We start from the raw sequence: 22,476 nt of genomic DNA, 5'->3' as shown, positions 1-22,476 counted from the left end.
CCCTAATAACTCAAAAACTCTAAAACCCTGATCCTCCGGGCATGATACCAAATGTAGATTAGATATCTTAATAGAACCTTGAAATAATATTCGAGCATTTTATTATTATTTATTATAGCAAGATTCCTCTATAATTCCGGAGGTCTTTTCCTGACAAAGAAAAAAAAAAGATGTGGGCCCATGGCAATGGCCCGTGTAACGGCCTTATCGCGTCTCCAGATGCTTGGGGCACCTTTCATCCAGACCCAAGCAAGGTCGCTCTCTCTCCATTCCCCGGTTCAGGTTCAGGGGGAGGCTGTGTGTAGGTTGCCCTACAAATCCATATCCATATACAGCATATTCTATACTCTCGAATTTAGCAATAGTTATACTCATAATTTAAGATAACCCTCTTAAATTCTAAGTTTTTACTACCACCCAAAAGCTAGGAATGAGAATCACAGAATAAGACAATGATATAAGTAAAGAAAATAATATTAAGAAAAAAAAAAGACCCTGTGTAATTTATCCCAAAATTCCCCACAGCCAAGAACCACGCCTGACATGGCTGATGGGGGAGCTGACGCGGCCACTTGCGGCGCCAAGCCCGTCCCACAGCAAGCTTAGGCATTTGGCGCTTCTTGGCGTGCGTGCACTCCGAACTTTGGGGGCTTTCCCCTACGCAAGTTTTTTACCTAGACGAAATGGACTAAGGATTGATACGAATTGCTTGGAAGGTGTGTGTGTGAGTCCCTGATTACGCTTTTTTACGCATTTTATTTTATTTATATTTTCTTTCTATTTTGTTGGTGGCGAGGTGAGCGATTAAATCACATCCAGAAAAAGGGGGGAATACTCGAGGGTTTCCCCCCACCCTCTCTCACTCTCACTCTCGCTCTCTTTTTCGTCTTTCCCCCTATTTTGACTGTTGACTCTTAACAACAGTGCCCAACCCCTGAGGCAACAATTTACTACTCTACTAACCTAGAAACCCTAGCAAATCAATAAACTATTCAAAAGTAAATGTCCCTCGATCCAATATCAATCTCAATATCCCACATCTACTATACCCCAGACTTGCTCCCAAGCAGGAATAAGATAGTCCGGTGATTGACATGATTGTCGGCCGGTTAGCGATCCCTACCCCATTGTTTCGTGACATGCTTGGCTGTCGATGATCCAGGGTCTCTGGCAACACCCCCAACCTGAGAAGTCAACGATCGACTTGACAAAAATCAAGCTTATTCTTATTTGTGTAGATCGACCTTTTACATGTTGTCAGTTGGATTAAAAATGAAGGAATTGAGTTTAACAAAGAAACTGCTTTTCGATGTGGCGATCACAGTCTTCTGAGATAGATTTTAATCAATACCTCATGTTTCTACTCTCAACTATACTAACTACTCAAGTACTCAAGTCTCGACTACGAATACTACAGAAATCACATCAGTTTAAAATCATCAGATTCGAATCAAATCCCTAGCGACTTTTGAATGGATATACAGTCAACACGCCGAACGTCCCTAAACAAAATCAAAGAGACACCAGCTCGCATTTGCTCAACCCTTCCTGGAACGGAAATGAAGCAAAGAAATAAAAAAAAAAAGGAATAATTATGCAGCATGAGAAGCAGATTCCATCAAAATACAGCATCATCAAATGATGATGGTCAGTTCCGGCCGATCCATTCCATCTCCCTCCAACTCCGGATAGTAAGGGACCATGGCGTCGGCACCCTGCACGTAGGCGTCGTTGTACAGTCGCCAGTAAGGCGTGCGCACCTTTCGCGCGGGGTGGAACAGACCCGCCCAGACGTAGTTCATGACCACGCCCGTGCCGACGGCCATGCGGATTGCGTCGATGGCCTCGATGATCCGGTCGATAACGTGCGGGCTCGTCTCGAAGATGTTGGGGAAGATGAGGTTGAGAAGGTGGAGCATGGCATCCTCACAGCCGAGACCCACGACGCCCAGCGCGATGTGCTTGACCACGCTGGCCGCCGTTTGCCGGTGCACCTGGTCTCGGTCAATGAGGGCATCTTCGAGCAGCGGCGTAACAGCATAGACGTAGTCCTTGGCCATCTCGCCGATGTACTCGAACAAGAACGACATGGCCTTGAGGACACCGTTCTGCACGTTGAGCTCAGGAACGCGGTACTCGTTCATCAGTGCCGGCAGTACCGTGAACGGCGCACAAGTCTCGGCCACAATACCAATGGCAACTGCTGTGCACACACGAGACTGGCGTTCCTGCACACGCAGGTTGTTCAGCAGGGTAGCCAGGACATCCTGGGGACCGATGGCCTTGGCAATGAAACCAAACGTGTTGTTGGCCGCACGACGAATGCCCTTCTTGTGGGCCTTGAGCATGTCCAGCAACTCGAAGCAAATTCGCATCCATTCGCGGGCATTGACGGACTCGGGGCCACGGTCGGCGATACGCCCGACGAGATCGATGGTGTTCTCTTGCACCTTCTCGTGACGGTTGCGCAAGATGGGGGTGAGTCGAGGGAGAAGGTCGCGAATGGGCGGCTGCATCTGGTTGATACCGACCACAGTGACAATAGACCGCAGAGCACCGAGGATCGATCCCAGCACTTCAGGGTATTCTTCACCCAGGTATTCATATAGTACGATGCCAAGTTTGCCCATAAGAGCATCTTCACCACACTGCTTCATGACCATCGCAATGCGCGAGATGAGATCGGCTGCCTGCTGTCGGACCGTGGCCGATTTGTTGTTCAGCCGCCAGAGGATGGTACTGACGATCTGCGGAAGATATGGCTTGCATCGTGTGCCCAGCGCGTTGACCGCCGTTCCAAATCCGTTCAGAATCACAATATCCTCGATGCTTTGTTCCTGGAAAGCATAGAGAACACCGTCAATGAGCCTTTCCTCCAGTCTCTCGGAGATATCTGCAGCGCCAAGCGACGCAATCAGCTTCTCCACGGTTTCCACTGTCATCTTGCGGTACGGTTCGCTCTCATCCTTCAAGTTGTTGACGACGCGTTCAATGATCTCGCCAACGCCGACTTTCTGGCCCAGGTCGACGGTCGTGTCCACCACTTGGCGATAATTCCGGCGATCGAGAGCCATGCGCCGCACCCAGAAGCTTTTGAAGAAGTCACTCAGAACATGCTCCTTCAAGTAGCTGGCAGTCACACCGTCTGTGCTGGCACACTGGGAAACCACCTTCAGGACCACCTTTTTCATTTCCTCGTCCGGAGACGAAAATTCTCGGAGGAGGATCTCCATAATCTGACTGGTGTAGTAGTTGGCATACTCTTCGTCCATAAGGGGGATGATGTAGCCAACAGCCTTGAGGAAGGCAGCAAGACCCTTGCCACGTTGTTTGCGGGCGCCAGTCCAAAGAGGGTTCAAAATCTCGTCAAAGCTTTCAATACCATATGGGTTGGCAGCTTCTGCCAATGCAGCAACAGCCAGAGCGGTAACAGTTCTAACCTTGGCCTGTTCATCACTGAGGTTGTCTGAAATGCAGTCGACCAGACCCTTCAGATGAGGCAAGATAGCGCAACCCATAAGAATAGGAATTTGCTGGACGATCTTCACACCCGTGTGCCGTGCCTGCCAGGACTTCTTGCTGCGACAGACGGCGCGAAGGAAGGGAAGGAGGGCTGGAATACCGAGGGCAGACGCCACCACGGCAAAAGCTCGTGCAGTCGTATTCCGTACATATTCGTCAACGTGATCGATATCGGGCCGCATAGTACTGATCATTGTAGCAAGGCCCGCTGCCTTCGCAAGATTGGAGATAATTTCGCGACCCTCGACACGCGCATAGTAGTCTTGATCGATGAGCAGTGGCTCGATGACGACCAGAATCTTATGAACGTAGGGACGAACCAAGTCATCCAGCTTGTAAAGCACCCGGTCAATGACCTTGACCAGCAGATGGCGCTCCTGATCCTCAAGTGACTTTTCCATGAGCAAAGGGAGAATCTGATTGAAAAGAGCGCCGGCACCAAAGTTACGCGCATTGTCGGTGAGTTGTCGCAATGCCGTCTTTCGCATGGGTGGAGTACCGTTCTTGACCTTGAGCAACAACCTCATAATCTTTTTCTCTTTCATCTCCTCCACAGTCATGGCGCTTTCGTCTCCACCCTCCATCAACTTGCCAAAGTAGGCCATATCCTCCGGCTTGAAAAACTGCAGATCACCAACGCCGGGGATATCCGTCGGAAGCTCCTTGCCCATAGAACGAATGCTTTCGGGTTCTTGCATCATGAACCCTCCCATCCCAGCAGCGCCGGCCACAGGTGCTGGCGTCGCCATGAGTTTGCGGGCCGGCGTTCGGATAGGGGCATATCCGGGCGGAGGCTCCAGGATCTGGTAGCCCTCCGAGGGCAGCATCATGTCAAGCTCTTCATCAGACCACGCAGCATTGCGACCGGATACATCCGTCCCAAAACTTGCCGGAGCCAGAGCTGCACCCCCTTGGGACGGATGCATGGGGGTGGCGAGGCCTTGGTTACCAACAGGGGTGGCAGCCGTAAGTGATGGTGCTTGGTCCCATCTCGAGCGACGCTTGGGTTCCTCCTCGGCAGCACCGGGAACGGGCGTTTGATCCCAGCGCGACCGTTTAGTCGGGGCTTGGGCGGGCTGTTCAGCTGTAGGCTCTGCAACAGACTCCGAAGTCACGTCCCATCGCTGCTTTCGCTTCCGGCCAGTCACCACTGCGACAGTTGAACCAGCCTCGGCGTTTTCTTTGTCGTTCTCCGCCGCCTTCAACGTGGCCTGGTGCTCTACCACGCCATCTTCGCCGCGCTCCCTTCTTTCCGCGATCAACTTCTGGACACGCTCTTCTTCCTTTTCGATTTCGCGTAGGGCCATAATCTCACGGTAGGACTGGCCATCTCCCTCCACGTTGGCATGGGTATTGGCAGCGAAGGGATCGGCGCGCGTCGGGGTCAGAGGGCCGCGATTGAATCGGCGTTTCTGGTAGTCCGACTCGCGGTCAGCGATACGCGCAGCTTTCTCTCGACCCATCAGAATATCCTCCTCTTCAACACCATTCCCGTGCGCCATCTCATCGATCTGGCTGCGGGTCGCGGTGTACTGGCCGACCAAGTTATGTCCTCCGTTCGCATCTTCCATGTCTTCATCGCCATCAACGGCGATCGAGGTATCGTAGCCTGCAAACCGATCCGCACCTTCCCGCTCGTACAAAGTGGTATCGAAGGATTCCGTGAGGGAGGCCTTGGTCGAGTTGTCAGTGCGTTGACCAGATGGGTCAAAGGTCCTTGAACCTTTTTGGGCAGCGGCAGCAGCATTGCGCTCAGCCTGGAGCCGGCGAACAGCCTCAATATCTGCTGCCATAGCAGTCAGTACGGGTCTGAAGGGCAAGCTGGGAAGGGAAACATACCGTCAGACATGGTGATAAGAGTTGCAAGTCAAGAGGATAAAAGTGAGCCTATAATACCGCAGTAGGGGTGACAGCAGCTACATCCGGATTGAGCACCGCAGAAACGGCCACAACGAGGATGGTTGAGGATGCTGTGTGGCTGAAGTCCTGCAACTGAAGTTGGCGCAAAAAGCAAGTCGTCGGCGAAGTCGCGCTAGACGATGACTAACAAGCTACACCCGTCCACGTGATCTCTTAAAGCGGAAAGACATCGAGTGGATGAGTCAGCTTGAATGCCTAAGGTGTTTTTGAGTCTACATCCAACGATATTGGCAAGAAAGGCAGTAGTCTTACTTTTCTTTCTTTCCCTTTAAAAATGGCACATGGATAAGAATAGAATTTTAGCCTTGTGAGATTACTCCCATAGACAACTTTGCCATGTTGGGCAAAGAAGCAATCAGAATATCTCGCACTGCATCTGTGACGCCAGGAAAGCGCTTACAGACTATTTATGTCACACCAACAGTGTCAGACAGATAGAATTCTCTTGAGGCTGAGTTGCCCTGCCCACTTGATTTGTATCTCATTTGAAGAAGCCAGTATCAACCATATAAGGTAAATAATAATAAATCGTGCAAGGTACAGTCAATAAATTTGTCCCACCATACCGGGTGCACATAGCAAATATGGTTACTACCTTGAGATACGTCGCTTCTAAAGCTGCAATCGTAGATTGAATAGTAGTGCTACACTGAGAATAGTCACACATTCTAGGGCCAATGTCTATAGCTGATATGTCGTGTGGAGGAAGCCCAATTCCACTGGCGGCTAGCAAGGAGCGAGGATGGGGATGTTGCAGATACACGGCGCTCCCCTTTGGTTACATCCACTCGGATTATACATTAGATGGCTCTCATAGGCCAGAGATCTTCCAACTACACTTCTTTTATCCACATTCTTTATAATTTAGCCACGAGGTGGTGGGGGTGCCAACAAAGAAGCCATTTTTAGTAGCCCTAACTTTCCGAGTAAGCCCGGATTAGTTTAGATGCTGCTTTGAGTCGGGTTGGTGGCACTTTAGTTCTCACCAGACATTGAAAGATCCCACTAGGCCTAATCATGAGAGCTGTACCTATTTTTGTGATATATCTCAATCTCCGGACTGCGCTTCTTTGTTCTATGTCCGGAAACCCACGATCTCTGGAACTCTCGCTTTGTTAAACTAAGCCAATTCCTCTTCATCCTCATTTTTATTCTAATTCTTTTCCTTTTACCTTTTGCTTCTTATTTATCTCCTTCGTGAGAATACCTGACTTGTTCCGCCTACCCCCAGAGATCCTCTTTACTTCGTCGACTTCTCAGAATCCTCACTAATGAATCTCCATTCAAGCCTTCTTCTCTTCCTGGCTGCAGCAGTGGCCCAAGGGCGCATTCTCGCCAGCCCCTTGAGCCTAGCTGTCTCATTCTCCAGCATCGGCAGCGAACTCGATCACATCAGTCTGGGGAGCTGCTCTCTTGCCGACGCCACCCTCCCACTAAACGACACTAAGACCAAACTCCCTGTCCCGGCAACACATCTGAGCCTCAAATACGTTGCCCTGGGCCGGGGAACCCAGAACTACTCGTGCGCTACATCCAAAGCATCGACGACACCGGAAGCGACTGGTGCTGCCGCAACCCTTTTCGATGCCTCGTGCCTTGCATCCACATCGTTGACCCTGCTCCATGAATTTGTTCCTGTGGTGGGCCATGCACCCCTTGGGTCTCTTGCCCTTTTGGCAACGACTCTGGGACAGACCACGAACACCACCGATCTGATCATCGGCGAGCACTACTTCAATGCTGCTGGAGACCCATTTTTTGATTTGAGGCTGGGCGGATCTGATGCTTGGCTGGTTGCCAAAAAGAATGCATCGGCCGTGGCACCTAAGCGGCCGGCGAAGGCGTTGGCCAATGATACGAGCAGTGATGTTCCGTGGCTGAAGCTCGGGTTTAAGAGTGGACACAGTCTTAAGGTGAGTGATATGCTTTTCTGAGGGCCGCTGCTTGGATGTGCCATTCTCTAACACACGATATTAGGAGGTTTATCGCGTTGTGACTCATGGAGGGAGTGCGCCGTCCACATGTGCTGGCCAGAATGTCACGATCCACGTTGATTATGCGGCCGAGTACTGGTTCTATGGTTGATGAGTTGAATATTATACCCGGCGCTATTTAGAGGATTTATTTCAAATCTTTTCTTCAATTGTAGAGATGTAAACATCGATATTCACCTGAGTGAAGCTGCCACTTGACCAGGTAGTGGATGATTGGCAGTCAACTGTACCTAGACCCATGGAACAATGGGCAAGAGCAAACCACGCACAATAAGAGCAACTGAATAATTTCTGGCGAGACAGTTAAATAAATGTAGTGACAGTAGCAGAAAGGCGATGATAAATAAATACCCTTTAATAGACGCGAAGGCGGTGTAGGGCCGAAGCCAGGCACGGAGCGCGCCTCAACCATCACCTCGCGCAGAGCTCCCTCCGGACAGCCAGACCAATCCTCAACACACAAAAATGTCCGACTACAGCAAGAAGACCAACGCCGAATTGGTGGAGATCCTCAAGGCGCGCTCCCTCCCGCACACGGGCAAGAAGGCCGACCTGGTCGCGCGTCTCCAGGATAACGACAGCAAGACCACCGCTGCGGCACCCGCAAACCCCCCCAAGACCGACACCGCTGACGATGTCATCGACTGGGACGACGAGCCCACCGCCGAATCCAAGCCCGCCACCACAACCGCCGCCGACGCAACTGCCGCTGCTGCGGGCGGCACGGGCGCCGTGGCCAACCCCGTCGCTGTTCCCAACCAGCAGCTCGATACCAACCCGGCCGCCACCGATGACCTGAAGGTCGAATCGACGGGCGAGGCTGGCGCAACCGGCCAGCCTGAAGCTGCAACTGCGGCCGAGGAGAAGCCTGCCGTGGATTTCACCCGCGGACTTCCCGCCTCGGAGCTGGAGGAGGAGCTGCGCAAGCGCAAGGCTCGCGCCGAGAAGTTTGGCATTGTCGAGGATGAGGAGACTGCATTGAAACAGGCCGAGAAGCAGCTGGAGCGAGCGAAGCGTTTCGGGACCGGTGGGGCAGTCGAGAGCAAGGATAACGTGGGTGTCAAGGGGCTTGACGAGGCTCTTCCCGACGAACGGTCCCGCAAGAGATCCCGCAATGACCAAGGGGGACGCGGGGGCAAGCGACGCGATGCCGGCCGGAACCACAACCGGCAGCGCGACAACGGCTCGGGCCGTGCCCAGGGTGGTGGTGGTGCCCAGGGTGGAAACGTTGGTCAGAAGAACTGGAGCGAGAAGGATGCTTCGGCCATGGAGGCTCGCAAGAAACGATTCGCAACTGCGGCCTGAGTGGTTGGGGGCATTTTTCGTGTCACTGGCTCTTTCTGATATGCAGGTCTTTTACGGGCGTTTGTGTGTGAGATGCTACGGGGAATTCATCTGAGGGTCAACCATTTCCATTCGATCTGTTTTAATATACGTTTTAGGCAATTCAAGGCATTTTGTGAATAGTAGGTGTTATCTGAAAATAAAACCCCAAGTATGGTATTTGGTCGATATCCATGGATGTATGGATGGACAGTACGACTGTCCAGTGGCGGGTCTGTGAGATCCCACCGAGCAGAGGCAGCTGAAAAGTGCATTAGTCGCTGGTTCCTGCGTCGCTCGAGACCCGATCGACTCCGATCGACATGGAAATGAACGTGAATCGATGAATCGCATGAATGTCTCGAGTGAACACTTGTCGACCATTCAAGATGATTGAACACAAGTGTCGGCAGGACCAGAGACACCACTTATAAACCACAGACAAGTCCAGAGTTGGTGGCTTCTGGTCATGACTGACGATTGCTGGGATTACCGCCGGCTCCACTTGGCTCCCAGACCATCAAAGCGAATGCCCACAACCTGTTCATCGGCCAAAAGTGGAGCCTTCACAGGCCAGTGCCAACCGGGGGGATTTCTTGATCTCTGATGGGTCGAGAAAGGAAAGGGTGTTCAGACGCTAACGTCGTGATGAGATGAGATGAAATCTCCACTGCGTTGTTTTTCTCTGGTCGGGGAATATGGGACGATGTCAAGGCTCGGGTCGGGCCTGAACCAGTCAAGGCATCCATGGATGACTCGTCACATTCGACTTCCTGAGGAATCTATGGGTATAGTCCTATTAATTCTCCGAGTCTCGTGCACGTTGACACCATAGATTATTATAAATATAAATATAAAGATAATTACAATAAGAATATTATATTGACAGCACACAAATCCCAACAGTTTCGGCGTCTCCGGCCATCGCCAGCTGAATTCCTGGGACATGCAGATATCCTTGTTTCGCTCCACAGTCAGAGCGTGCTTTTTATGATTAGTATGGGTATTATAATACTGATAATTATTATAATTCTAATATTACAGTTACTCTCCAGCCAAAGATATCTCCCGAGTGGGTTCCCTGCAGCCGCACAATCCTGTCACAGTATACACCGTCATCCTTCCACTGGTCTCTCTTGACAGGCTCGCGGGCGTTTGTATTGTCGCCTCGTCACGGGAGAGTCACTGATGCCTTCGCCAATGATATCCTCAAGTCCCGTGATTCTGTGAAATCTCTCGGATGCCACTCTGTGCATTTTGGGCCCTCGAGGGTTCCCCACCTATCGAGGGGAAACGTACAAAAAGTCTGGAGTTCCAGTCTTTTCTTATTATTTTCATATTATAACTCTTCATTCTGTTCTCTTTCTCTTTCTATTCGATTCTTTCAATACAATCTCCGTTCGATGGATCCGTCACTGACGTGGCTCCAAAACCTGACAAGCGGGCGCCACACTCCGGACTGTGGCGAAGCGACAGTGCCGATCGACTCAACAATGTCGGTGACTGCTCTCTTTTAATTCTGACGTTGCCGAGGATTTTTGTGTGCTTTTCTTTTTTTTCAGTCACGTTCTTAATGTCTTGATGATTAATGTCTATTGGTTTTATAGTTGCTTTGGAAATCGTCTGATGATATACCCTTGACTGCGACATTTCTACATTCTGGATTCTCCATTTTCGACTGTTCTATGTGATATTCATTCGCATTTTCACGCGCCAGCTGTCTATGATACTACGAAGTATGCTGCAATGAATTCGATGTGGTGAGTCGAGAACTCACTCCCCGAGCTATACAAGGCTGATAGATCCCAGTACCGCTGATCTCGACCTAATGACCGCTTAGATGCGTGATGATTGATCTATTCAAGCACTTGTACCCATTATTTTTTGATTCTCTAACTTTGGTCTGGAACCAAGGACGTGAGTCTCTATCACACTATGCCGCCACAGAACCCTGGCCGGCGTATGCCGTCCAAAGATTCCCTATCTCAACCCGCAGATGCATCGCATTCGGGTATTGCCTATGTGTCTCGATACCAAAGGTCTCCTATTGCCAGACCTCTCAACCACACTCCAAGAAGCAGCAGGGCGTCATCGCTCTCGGATGCTGAAGGAACGGGCCATGCGCCGGGGGTAACAGCGAAGCAAACCACCGCTCGCACAAATCGTCAATCTATGCTGCCGCGTCCGAGCACCGGTGGCTCAACATCTGCCGCCTCGCCGGTGGCATCCACCCCGCCTCAGCACCCTCTCCAATGCAACCCCGTGTCTTTCTCGACTCCCGAGGTTAACAACCCGTCTGCATTCGTGGCCGCCTCCCAAACCCCTGCCAAACGACCACGCAATGTTCTTCGCAGGAAGGCACCTACAATTGGAAGGCATGCGGAACAAACTCAGTCTCAGAGCCTGAGTCTGGTCATCCCCCCGGCTCCTCAGTCGAATGTAACGAATGATCTTGAAATACCTACATTCCCGGAACCACCCCAATCCGGTTCTTCAACTTTGTCTTATGGAACAGGCGTGAAAGCCGAGCCTAATTCAGTGGAAAATGCAAAGAGTCAAGGCCCGGCAGAGCTCGCAAGCCTTAGGACTACTATCGACACCCAGAACCTGCCTCCCCCGCCTACTCCCTTCTTTCCGTCTGCAAGCACTCCCTCGACCCGATACTCGGAGTCGCCGGGGATCTGGAGTCGAGGGTCAACACCGACATCACTTTCTTCGTATTCTCCGGGTATCGTGCATTCGGCAAAGGTCGGGCGTCTCAGACAACCCAGCCCCTCCCAAACACGGCTGCCGGTGTTTTCGCCAGCACTTCATGCAAGTCCACAGAGTGATCGAGCAGAGCCGAGGAAGCATCAAAGAGCGACGTCGGGCAAATCCTCGGGGTCGAGCACAGTAGCCAGTGCGGGCGAGCAGCGACAAGCGAATCCCAAGACTAGTTCGACGATTCCTCGCGGTCCTCCCTGCAGTCCTCCGCCGCGGAAATCATCCATCAACTTTAGTCCGTTGAGGAAGTTGGAGATTGATGTTGAAAAAGCACGCAAAGAGGTGGAGGAGGCTGAGAGGAGTTTCTACGAGTCGCAGCGGGTAATTACTGCTCTTCCTGATACGACGAGTCCTCGCACCCCGCCACGCCCGAGCAGAGATGGGACCCATCGTTTGGAGCAGCAGACCTCCCCGGTCGTGCAAAGCAATCTGCCATATCTCAAGTCCACAGGCCACACCAGACGCGAGTCCGCAGAAAGGCTCTCGACAACCGACCACTCGCATCCGGCACCCAACCAGTCTGCCGCTGCATCCACCGACTCATTACGCTCTAAACAGGTGTCTCGAATTCCCCCGAGAGAGGCCAGGTCTCCCGTAGCATCACGGAAATCGCCACGAACACTTATTAAAGAGAAACCCGACCCGAAAAAGCAAACGACCCCAAAGCGATTTGGTCTCTTTCCCAAGAAATCCAAGCCGGACATGGACAACAGCTCTGCCGACCACGCTCGACCAGCTCGCAAGGGACCAGCGGCGGGAACCGGCCACGAGGGCTACGGGAAATACTCCCAGCGCGGCCGGAAGACAAGCGCGAGCAGCAGCAGCGGGACCAGAACCCGATCCACCAGCACCACTGCCCGGTCTGTGTCCAGTAGCAAAGGGAGCATGTCGAGTCGGCCGGAGCTCGATATCGACGAATTTTTGATGAGCCGGCTGGAACCGGTTATCATCAACGGCGGGGGCTTGGATGGAACCACGTTGTCGCGGACGCAAAGCGAACAGAGTGCGAGCAGCATCAGCGTTGCATCGACTACAAACCTGCCTCGGCCTCCTCTCTTCGCATCGTCCACCGGCCAATCTACCGACTCCTTGGCGACTTCCACTGGGACACTTGGAGAGACTGACACGCCGAGTGACTCGGGAACTAGTTTCGGACCGACTCGAAGCAAGAGCCCCGAGCGAAAGCCACCAGCTGCAGCTCGTTCTCAGCAAAAGTCCCGTATGCCTGTTCCCAAGAGCAAGAAGCATGGCATATTCGCAAATCTCGAGGCCGCTACCACCCGCACCTCTCTTTCCAAGCGTGACTCTAAGTCTGTGGCTTCAAGCCAGCCGAAGACCGCCATCAAACCGTCTTTTGAGCGCCTCGAGCAGCCCACAGAACAGAAGGAATATCATCAAGAAAAGAAAGGAAAATCGTCCAGGTGGAATTTCTTCCAAAGAAATCGTGTTGCAAACGAGCAGAAGCAGAAGAACTCCGCTCCAGCTGCGCCTGCTTTCCAGACTGCGCAACTGCACGCCGCGATTTCGCCAGTCATCAACAGCCGGCCTATTGCTCACTACGCGCTTGTGGATACAGACACAGACTCGCTTGACGACATTATCAACAAGGTTGAGCAGTCACCACCAACAGAAGACGAAGAGTCCCCCGCGCCAGTGGAGGTGCCTGCGGGCTTGAATATCAGGAAGAGACATGAGTCGGTTTTGCTCCCATCTCTCCCGAAACTGCAAGGGGAATTCGAAACGAATGAGCGTCCATCGCCAAAGACTGCGCTGTTCAACACCAACTTAATGGGCGCAGAGCCCGAAAAGTGCCCTGAGAACACTCGACCAAGACGACTGGCTTCGGTAGGTCGGATCCCGCAGGTGGTTTCAAGACGCGATAGACAGCATAGACCCGCGATGCACTCTTTCTCAAGGCCGTTCAGCGTTGCCGAATCACCTTCCCTCCTGGCTGCCGTAATGGATGGCTCATATGAATCTTCCCAGCCCAACAAAACTTCCTCGAACACCCACACGGATTGGCGTTACGGTATCAACCAGGCTTTCAGTGCCCTCGAGCAAGTAAGCGCCTTGGACTTTTTGGCTGGACCATACTCAAACAACGAATTCCTTCACTTCTCGCCGAACAAGGGCTCGCCTTCGTCAAGCAGCTCTGGCGCATTGGCTGCCGTGACCGCCGTGATCCCAGAACCGGGGGCCGCGCCAATGGAGGACGAGGTGTGGAATGAGTACAACGATCTGCTTGATCATGTGCTTTCACCGGAGGAGCCAGAAGCAGAAACCAAGGACTCAGGTAAACAAGTGGACGATCGGTTTGAAATGGCGACGATGGCGAGCAGGGCTCTCCAGGATGAGCTGGACAACATCGGCCCTCTTCGAAAGATGTCTACCACACCTACTAGGGCATCTGCGCGGTCTAGTGACAGCTCCGTTCGACTTCGCCGGTCCCGAATTATTTCCGCTCTGCACTCGTCCATTGACCCGTCACCCCAGCCCTCTTACAGCGACCTCATTGCCGGTTACGGTGACTCGAGGGAAGATGGCTTGGCCACAACGACAAATACCGAGCATCCTCCGTCAACAGACCAGCTCAACCAACAGCAGTCCACCTTTCTTCACTCACTTGCTACTGTCCCTCCACCAAAGCGAGAGAATTCCGGAGGAAAGAAGCCGCTTGCTAGCTCCTCCGAGCGTGATTGGGATGCCGTGACCCGAACGAACATGCGCTCCGCCTCGCTGATGACCAGTCGCTGGCTGTCATTTGGTCGGGTCTTATTTAGCCCGGCGCACAACCACGTTAAAGCCGGGACGCAGGGACGCATCCTGGTAGTCGACGGGCTTGGTAATGACGACTGGTCCTTTTACTGTTCCTTGACCTACCCCGATGCAGAAGTGTACAGCCTGGGAGGCCGTCCTGCGTCAAGCGTGCTTCCCCATCCGGCAGCGTGGCAGCCTCCTACCAACCACCACACCTTTTACCACACGGGGCTTGAGAAGCCACTTCCCTTCCCCAAGGACTACTTCACTGTGGCGGTGCTGCGGTTCCCGGCTGCTTGCTCGGAGATGGCGCAGAGCAACATCGTCCAGGAATGCAAGCGCGTGCTGCGCTCCGGTGGCTACTTAGAGATGAGCCTGCTTGATCGCGACATGGTGAACATGGGCGCGCGCAGCCGCAAAGCCGTCCGACGCCTCAAGGAGATGACCTGCCTCGCAGACTCCAGAATCAGCCTCAAGCCTACCAGCGACAGCATCCAGCGCCTGATCGGCGGACACGGCTTCGATAACCTGCGCCGGTGCATGGTGCGCATCCCCGTGGCCGGCATGGTCGTCCGCTCTTCGGACTCGACGACCTCATCATCCAGCCGCTCTCTCACCGCCACCACTACTCCCAACCCCAACGCGCCGTCCACTGCGTTCTCACTCCCAACCATCTCTGTCACATCCGCGTGTGCCAGCCACAGCTCCAAATCCCCCTCCGACGACCCCAACGTCTCTCTCGGTGACCTGCTCTCTGACCCGTCCCCATCACCAGCCAACGACGAATCCATCGCCAAGATTGTTGCGCGTGTCGGCCGCTGGTGGTACACCAAGTGCCACGAGGACCCTGTTCTTCCGCACCGCAGCGCAGACGCTGATTCCAGTATGTGGAACGACCGCAAGCTTCTGCGCGAGTGCCAGAAGCGCGGGACGGGGTTCCGCATGTTGATTGCGTATGCGCAGAAGCCTAGCGAAGTTAAACGCCGCACGGCGAGCGTCTAGCTTTGGTATTCCAAGAAGTTATGATCATGATTGATTTGATGTGATGTGTATAATTGCGCTGTGCATTTGATATACCCTTGCTCTTTGTTATTTGTTTTTTCTATTCTTTCTCTTTATTTCCTTCTTTTTTTCCTTTCTGGAGGCACTCATATTGCACTCATGGTGGTTTCTATCTTGCATTTACTTGGTCTTTTGGCCTCTTAGCGTGCATGATCTGAAGACTGGGGCCGTATAGAGTCGATGTATTTAATGACTGGATTCTCCGTACAAGCAGGACTTAGTGGATGACCTCTTTTTTTTTTTTTTAATTCCTTTGTGGTTGCATTTATAAATTATGTTGATCTCCACCTGTGTATATCCCAGCTGTCACTTGGCACGTGCCCGGTGCATGAGCCGCTGCCACGTAGGACTTAGCCATCATGCACAATCTCAAGATTGAATGTCAGCCCAATTGTCTTCCTAGCATGGCACTAGAAAACCAAACCATGACCTCCTCTGACCATCCACCCAGATTATACAAAGGCGAGATTCAAGCCACCGCCGCCGGCCACCCAGTACTGACCAAGTACATTCCCGGAGATGGGGATCGATCAAAACCACCTGTAGCATTCGTGCCGGGCATCGCACACAACGCGCGCATCTCGTACGGCGGGCACCACGGCAGCCGCAGCGAGGACTTCCTGGGCCATTGGTTCCCGCGCCGCGGACACGCCTTCCTGGGCATCTCGTACCCACTGGAGAGCCACCCGGAGATCATGCCGGCACACAGCAGCGACTTCTCGCTACGGGACTGGGGCCGGCAGGTCGCCGAAGTGATCAAGACCACCGTCGACGAGCACAACCTCGCCCCATCCGTGATCGTGCTGGCCTGGAGCATGGCCGGCAAAATCGTTGAGCCTGTTGCGGCCGCGGCGCAGGCCCTCGATCTGGATATTTGTCTTTTCGTTGCGCTGGCGGGCTCCCCGGCTCTGCTGGGTATCGGCCCGCCGTCGCTTCAGCGTGTGCCTCGCTGTACGGATGCGGGCTATCTCTCCGGCTCGGCGATGCACGAGTCCTTTCTTTCTCAGCTGGCGGACCAGGGCCGCCAGAACGGTCATACTATTATTGATCCCGCTGTCTACTGTCGGGAGTTTGTGGGTGCTATACCTGCCCCCATGACCGGCTTCGGATACCACTGGAATTCCGAGCAGAAAACCCTCGTCCAGGATAACAAGTGGATGTTATTGGAGGATGGCTGCGCCCATCACTTCGGCTCGCTGCCTCCCATGGCTGCCATTGCGCCAAGTGGCACCCTGGACCTGCGCCATGCCTTGTCCGACAAAGCTACCTGGGGATATCTGATGACCCATCGCGCCCTGACTCATATCCAGGGCCGTCCTGGAGTCCAGGACCTGGGTGCTGCAGACGACGCCTGGTCCCGTCTCAAGGCGCTTGTCCATAGTCTGCCTGACCGGCTGGCTACTTCGGTTGAGGGCAATCATTTTTTCTTTGTTGGTGAGAAGGGCGCGCGGGAGACGGTTGATGCTGTTCTGGGGCTGTTACAGGAATCGCGGGCAATTGGGGCCGAGTTCGAGGCTGTCCTTGGTGGGTTGGTTTCGCAGCCGAATTCATAGATTTAACAGTCCCACGGCCACGCATAGCGTAGCGTCTGTCTTGCCATCCTGGGGTCTGGAGGCAGAAACTATCATTAAAAGAATACAATAGAAATATGCCAATTTTGCTTACACTGTTATCGAGTGCAGGGTTACTATCTCTTTCTTAAGGTAACGTTGAGAGGGAAAATGAAAATGAACGAGAATATAAAAAAGAATATAGAATAGGTACTTTAGCTAGAAATATAAAAGGAACTAGACGATTGAATAGGGCGAACAGGAGAACTTCTTGACAGCAAGCTAAAACCAATCAGAGACTAGAATCGACGTAAACTATGTAAGTAGAGATTGTGAGGGTATACTTGTTGACAATATTCAGATTTGCGTCATAATTCTTTTGCCTAACTGTCATCGATGAAATACAAGAGAAGCGCCACTCGAGCCGAATATAATTAGAACTTCTGCCTTGTGGGCTTCAACAAGGCTGTGAACCCCTCCCCACTCAACTGCGCCACACATCAGCGCCCACCTTATAAACCATCGCAATCGCAAGTTCTTGCTCTACAACATTGTCCCTCACCTCTTCAGTCTTGCCATCTTTACTCAAAGTCATGTCATACCAATATCCTCCACCTAATCGTGAGTTCCTACTCTGACTACCATATAACCCCCCCCCCCTCATCCCCCACTCCCCACATTAGAAATATCCATGTGTCCCCAGATCCACTGACATGCATCTTGCAGAGCCTCCGTACGGCGGATACGGACACCCACAGGGCCCTCCTCCGTCTGGGCCTCCTCCTCCCCACGGCTATCAGCAGCCTCCCTACCCGCCGCAGCCATACGGCGCCCCTCCGCCAGGCCACTATCCTCCCCCGCAGCACGGTCACTACGGCCAGCCGCCCCCGCCGCAGGGCGGATATTACGGTGCTCCCTCTCCCCAGCCGCCTGTTGGATACCACGCGCCGTCGCCGCAGCCCCCGTACGGCCATGGGCCACCGCCTGGTCAGCAGCCACCTCATGGCGCGCCCCCGCACGGGCAACCTCCCCACGGCCACGGTCTTCCCCCGAACCAGCCGCCTCCCGGTGGTCCTGGCTACCCGCCGCCCGGCGGGTATGGGGCACCACCACCTGGAGGCCTTCCGCCGCCCGGCGGGGCATTCCCGGGACACAGCGCACACGGCGCACCGGCCCTGCCATCGGCTGGGTATGCGCCGGGCCAAGTGGCACCGGGAGATTTCCGCGGCGAGGCAGACGCGCTGCGCAAAGCGATGAAGGGATTCGGCACTGACGAGAAGGCACTGATCCAGGTGCTGGCGCGACTGGACCCGCTGCAGATGGCCGCGGTGCGCGACACATACTCGCGCCACCTCGGCCGCGACCTCTACAAGGACGTCAAGTCCGAGACCGGCGGGTACCTGCGGCAGGGCCTGCTGGCGGTGATTGACGGGCCGCTGATGCACGATGTGCAGTGTGCGCGCGAGGCCATCGAGGGTATCGGCACCAAGGAGTGGTTGCTCAACGACGTGCTGCTGGGCCGCAGCAATGCGGATCTGAACGCCATTCGCATCGCGTATGAGCGCACGTACCGCAAGTCGCTGAGCAAGGACGTCGAAGACGACCTGTCTTTTAAGACGGCAGGTTTATTCGCCTCTGTTATCCGTGCCGCCCGCCACGAGGAGTCCGCCCCCGTCAACCCGCAGACCATCGACGCCGAGGTCCGTACCCTGCACGACGCCACGTCCGCCCGCATGGTCAACAACGTCGCCGAGGTCTGTGGCATATTCGCTCGCTCGTCTGATACCGAGCTCCGCGCTATGAGCCATGCCTTCCAGTCTCGCTACCACTCCTCGCTCGAGAAGCATGTTGAGAAGGAGTTCTCTGGCCACATGGAGGACGCCCTCCTCCACATTCTCCGCACCGCCTCTGACCCCGCTATGCGTGATGCTATCCTGCTTGAGGACTGCATGCGCGGTATGGGTACCAAGGACGAGCGCCTCGTCGTCCGCGTCGTCCGCGTCCACTGGAACCGCGCCCACAAGGACCAGGTCAAGCGCGCTTACCGGCACAAGTTCGGCAAGGACTTGATTGAGCGTGTGCGCGGTGAGACGTCTGGCGATTACCAGCGCTTGATGGTTGCTCTGCTTGAGTAGACCTTCTTGTTTTTGTTGTTCTTCCCAGTTGCCTTCGTCGTACATATTCTTCTTTCGACTCCCCTTTCGTTCCTTCACCTTTTGTATTAATCTTTTGAAGATACCACTGTTACTAGGGGGTATGACGTGCCCAATGCTTGCATGAAATAAAATCATATCATATTTTGTCACATCTGTCGAGGAATCATCGTGCCATGCATTCACGAAGAGAACCATAATGCCAACTATGAAGAGATGAAGTAGGAAATACACGTCCATGTATCTGATCGTCAGTATCATAATTCATATCATGCCATGCTCCAATGGAAAAAAAATTTAAGAAAAGAGGAGGAAGATAACAAGAAATCAAAAAGCGCTTGGGTGATCAACTTCACCCGTTCACTCGCTCTCACCTATCAGTGCGGCGTCTGCGCAACCTCCCCAACGATCCGAACATGTGCGCCCGGAAACAGACCCGTGCGACCGGCATAGCAGCCCCAGAACCAGTCGTCGTTGATATTTTCCGCCTCAGTGATCTCCGCGCCTCGGGGGAAGACTAGCTCATCCTCGACCTCTTCCTCGGGGTACCAGGACCACAAAGCATGAGCAATGAGACCGACGCCACCGTTGGGCGGGAAACGGCGAAACGATGACGCGTGTTGGGAGACGGGGCTGCCAGAAGAAGTATTGGAGAGCTCCGAGGTCGAGACAGCATGATGGGAGTGGTTTGAGAGGGGGACAGCGGTGCGGAGACGGGAGGCCTTCTTGCGACGCTCGGGCCCCTCCTTCCAGCTCCAGTCTCCAGACCCAACTTCCGGAGACGCGACAGGTCCGCCGCTGGCTGGGGAGGAGGACGGGGGGAGCGCGCGACGTGTTCGTCCTTGAGGGCGCGGCCGCCGACCAGGTCGCGTACGATGACGCGGCGCTGGCCGTCGTGGTGGTCCTCGAAGCCGACGATGATCATGCGGTGGCCGGCCAGGCAGCGGCGCCAGCCGTTGTGGCCGTTTTCCTTGCTGATCTTGCATGTTGCGACGAGCTTGAGGTAGCAGTTGGTGCACACGTCGTAGTCGCCGCTGTTGCATTCCAGACAGTGGAATCGGGTCACCGACGCCGGGATCGGGTATGTGCAGATGTCGCAGTTGGTGGAAAAGGAGAGAATCTTGTAGCTCTCGGTATCCGGCAAGATAGTCGGAGTGTTTGTCGGGTCGGCAGGGGCAACAGTGGCCGATGAGAATGGCACTTGAGCAATACGCCGGATTGGCAGCAATGGGTGGGTACAGCAACGTCCTTGATTTACACAATGGTTGCAAAATCCCCAGTCGCCCTCGTTGCATTGACCGCATTTCCAATAGCATTCGTTCGCTGAGGACAGACAGATGTCGCAAAATAGCCCGGCTTGCAAGCGGCGAGCTGGATTGTCGCTGGTCATTTGTCTTTCGCCGCTATTCGTCTGCCGGGCTGTGTCGGGAGGGCGGTCATATCTGATTGACCAAAGGATATGGCCAGACTCGTGAATCTGCGGCGGACGGTGGTTTGACGACGCGAGTATCCATTCAAGGGTTGCCCGGGCAGATGTACTAAAGCCATTCCACTGTAAACAGCCTCGTCCTGACCGGTAGCATCGCAGACAGAGATGGAAATTCCCCTCTTTGCACTGTGGACACCTCTTGTGTAGCTCGTACTGGATGTTCATCTTCCCACATCGACCACATGAATGAGATGGTTCTGTGAATTGCACAGTAGGTGACTGAGGCGCGTTGGATCGCGATGAGGATGGCCTGGACCGCCTTTCGGCTCTTCCTGGAACCAATGGCGAGGACAAGGATGAAGCGGGATGATCTGTCGGGGTGGAATTGTGCGATGCATTTAGCATTGGCGAGACGACGGAGGTCGGAGAGTTGTTTGCTGACTGGCTGGTGACCCGTCTTGAAGAGCTCTGCTCTCGCCCGCCGCCCATCCACACATCAGATATGTTCTGTTCGGATTCGGTTGCTCGCCTTGGCCGAACAGTCGATGAATCTGATCTAACGCGGCCCGTCTGGGAGCTGCGAGAACGCTCGGTGGTCATGTCACTGGAGGACCGAGCGGCGGGCCTCAGCGCGTCTTCAGATACGGACGCCTGGTTTGACACTGGCGATGTCCGGTGTCGCCCACTGGCTTGTTCCGAGTTACGTCGCTGGTGAATCGAATGACCTGGGCGCTGTGGAGGTGCAGGTGTGTCGAATAGATGTGGACGGGAGACAGGTGGTCGTCTACTTCCTTGCTCTCGAGCGCTCGGGGTTACCTCCGTAGATCTTCGGGCCGACTGCGACCTTGCCTGTTGTCGCTCAGGCGATTGTCTCCTCTCTTGCCCTTGGCGAGAGTGTGATCGTTGCAAGTGTCTCCGGCGATAGGCATCGGCGATCCGTTCAGTAAGCTCTTCCTCTTGTGCGGTGCCCAGATTGTCCAAGTCAATATCATCCAATAGCCCGTCCTCCACGATCTGCCGCAAGATCTCTTCCTCCATCGTTTCCGCATCGGAGAGGCTGAGCAATGACCTGAGACTGGATTGGTGCTCGATACGTCGAGTTCGCTCGTCACCGTGGGGCCGTGCAGCATGCGGTCGTATTGCGTCGTCCTCTCGCCGGCGGCGGGACCGACCATCGTCCGTTTGTCGCTCGGGCTGGCTGTTCCTCTCACGAGCCCTTGACTGTTGTCCTGTTCGACGATTCTCACGCCTCGCCTGTGCCCGACTCTCTCGAAGACTCAGCTCCCGAACTTCCTCCAGCAGCCGTCGATCATCGTCATCCTCATCTCCTGCGTTGTCGTCCGGTGCGGGGGCCGCCGGGAACACCGAGTCTCCGGGGTTGTATCGCTGAGCAATCTCTTCCTTCTCAGCCACCGATTTCACCCGGTCGGGATGCGCCACCAGGATCATGTCCAGCAAGGTTGTCACCGTCGCATTTGGCCGAGTGCCGCGCACTTCAGCTCGGCAGGAAGGGCAGGTGAAGCGAGGTGAAGAGCCGGACGACCGGCGCGATCCTTGGGCCTTAAACCATTCTGCGAGACAAGAACCACAGAAGGTGTGCAAGCAGTCGAGTAGGGTCAAGGGTTGATAAAGGAGCTCGGTGCAGATCTAAGAGAGAAGCGATGGGTGATGGGTGTTAGGCAAGGGGCGAAGGAATGGAATCGTCAAAGGCTTCTGGAAACGAGTTCATACATACCGAGCACACCAACTCTTTTTCCAAGTCGGCCAGGCCAGGACCTTGACGAGACATGGGCAGATGAGGTTGGAAGCGAGTGAAGTGGAAAGTAAACAGAACCGGTCAAGAGATGCACCCATGGATCGGGTGGTGGGAGAGATCTTATCGTGTGATCCAGCTCCACACCACCTCAGCAGCCCTACCTACCCGTGGTCAGAGTATACCGACTTTGATACCACTTCTGGGACACTTGCTTCTACCTAACCGCAAATTATGCCATATGATTCAG

The 22,476-nt window shown here is 54.1% G+C and overlaps 7 protein-coding genes across 7 annotated transcripts; 4 read left to right on the top strand and 3 right to left on the bottom strand.

The window, feature by feature from the left end:
• Window positions 1-1,634: 1,634 nt before the first annotated feature.
• On the bottom strand, window positions 1,635-5,371 carry NUU61_008542 (U2 snRNP complex subunit HSH155; the record flags this gene model as incomplete). Its single annotated transcript, XM_056659067.1, has 2 exons — window positions 1,635-5,308; window positions 5,362-5,371. The coding sequence occupies 2 exons, from the start codon at window positions 5,369-5,371 to the stop codon at window positions 1,635-1,637; spliced, it is 3,684 nt and encodes a 1,227-aa protein (XP_056507360.1).
• A 1,342-nt stretch (window positions 5,372-6,713) lies between these two features.
• NUU61_008541 (DUF3455 domain-containing protein) lies at window positions 6,714-7,527 on the top strand (the record flags this gene model as incomplete). Its single annotated transcript, XM_056659066.1, has 2 exons — window positions 6,714-7,355; window positions 7,420-7,527. The coding sequence occupies 2 exons, from the start codon at window positions 6,714-6,716 to the stop codon at window positions 7,525-7,527; spliced, it is 750 nt and encodes a 249-aa protein (XP_056507359.1).
• Window positions 7,528-7,901: 374 nt separating this feature from the next.
• Window positions 7,902-8,741, top strand: NUU61_008540 (SAP domain-containing protein; the record flags this gene model as incomplete). The annotated part of the gene is made up of 1 exon (XM_056659065.1): window positions 7,902-8,741. The coding sequence occupies one exon, from the start codon at window positions 7,902-7,904 to the stop codon at window positions 8,739-8,741; it is 840 nt and encodes a 279-aa protein (XP_056507358.1).
• A 1,953-nt stretch (window positions 8,742-10,694) lies between these two features.
• Window positions 10,695-15,281, top strand: NUU61_008539 (uncharacterized protein; the record flags this gene model as incomplete). The annotated part of the gene is made up of 1 exon (XM_056659064.1): window positions 10,695-15,281. The coding sequence occupies one exon, from the start codon at window positions 10,695-10,697 to the stop codon at window positions 15,279-15,281; it is 4,587 nt and encodes a 1,528-aa protein (XP_056507357.1).
• A 782-nt stretch (window positions 15,282-16,063) lies between these two features.
• Window positions 16,064-16,762, bottom strand: NUU61_008538 (uncharacterized protein; the record flags this gene model as incomplete). The annotated part of the gene is made up of 2 exons (XM_056659063.1): window positions 16,064-16,455; window positions 16,573-16,762. 2 exons carry the CDS (start codon window positions 16,760-16,762, stop codon window positions 16,064-16,066), a joined length of 582 nt encoding a protein of 193 aa, XP_056507356.1.
• An 842-nt stretch (window positions 16,763-17,604) lies between these two features.
• On the top strand, window positions 17,605-19,026 carry NUU61_008537 (uncharacterized protein; the record flags this gene model as incomplete). Its single annotated transcript, XM_056659062.1, has 1 exon — window positions 17,605-19,026. One exon carries the CDS (start codon window positions 17,605-17,607, stop codon window positions 19,024-19,026), a length of 1,422 nt encoding a protein of 473 aa, XP_056507355.1.
• A 395-nt stretch (window positions 19,027-19,421) lies between these two features.
• On the bottom strand, window positions 19,422-22,262 carry NUU61_008536 (SH3 domain protein; the record flags this gene model as incomplete). The annotated part of the gene is given in 3 exon segments (XM_056659061.1): window positions 19,422-19,766; window positions 19,778-22,120; window positions 22,209-22,262. The coding sequence occupies 3 exon segments, from the start codon at window positions 22,260-22,262 to the stop codon at window positions 19,422-19,424; spliced, it is 2,742 nt and encodes a 913-aa protein (XP_056507354.1).
• Between the last annotated feature and the right edge of the window lie 214 nt (window positions 22,263-22,476).

The sequence above is a fragment of the Penicillium alfredii genome (assembly GCF_028826965.1).
Source record: "Penicillium alfredii strain IBT 34128 chromosome Unknown utg000011l_segment0_segment0, whole genome shotgun sequence".
Taxonomy (NCBI): domain Eukaryota; kingdom Fungi; phylum Ascomycota; class Eurotiomycetes; order Eurotiales; family Aspergillaceae; genus Penicillium; species Penicillium alfredii.
Note: the sequence above shows the minus strand (reverse complement) of the source record. Positions and strands in the feature narration are given on the sequence as shown.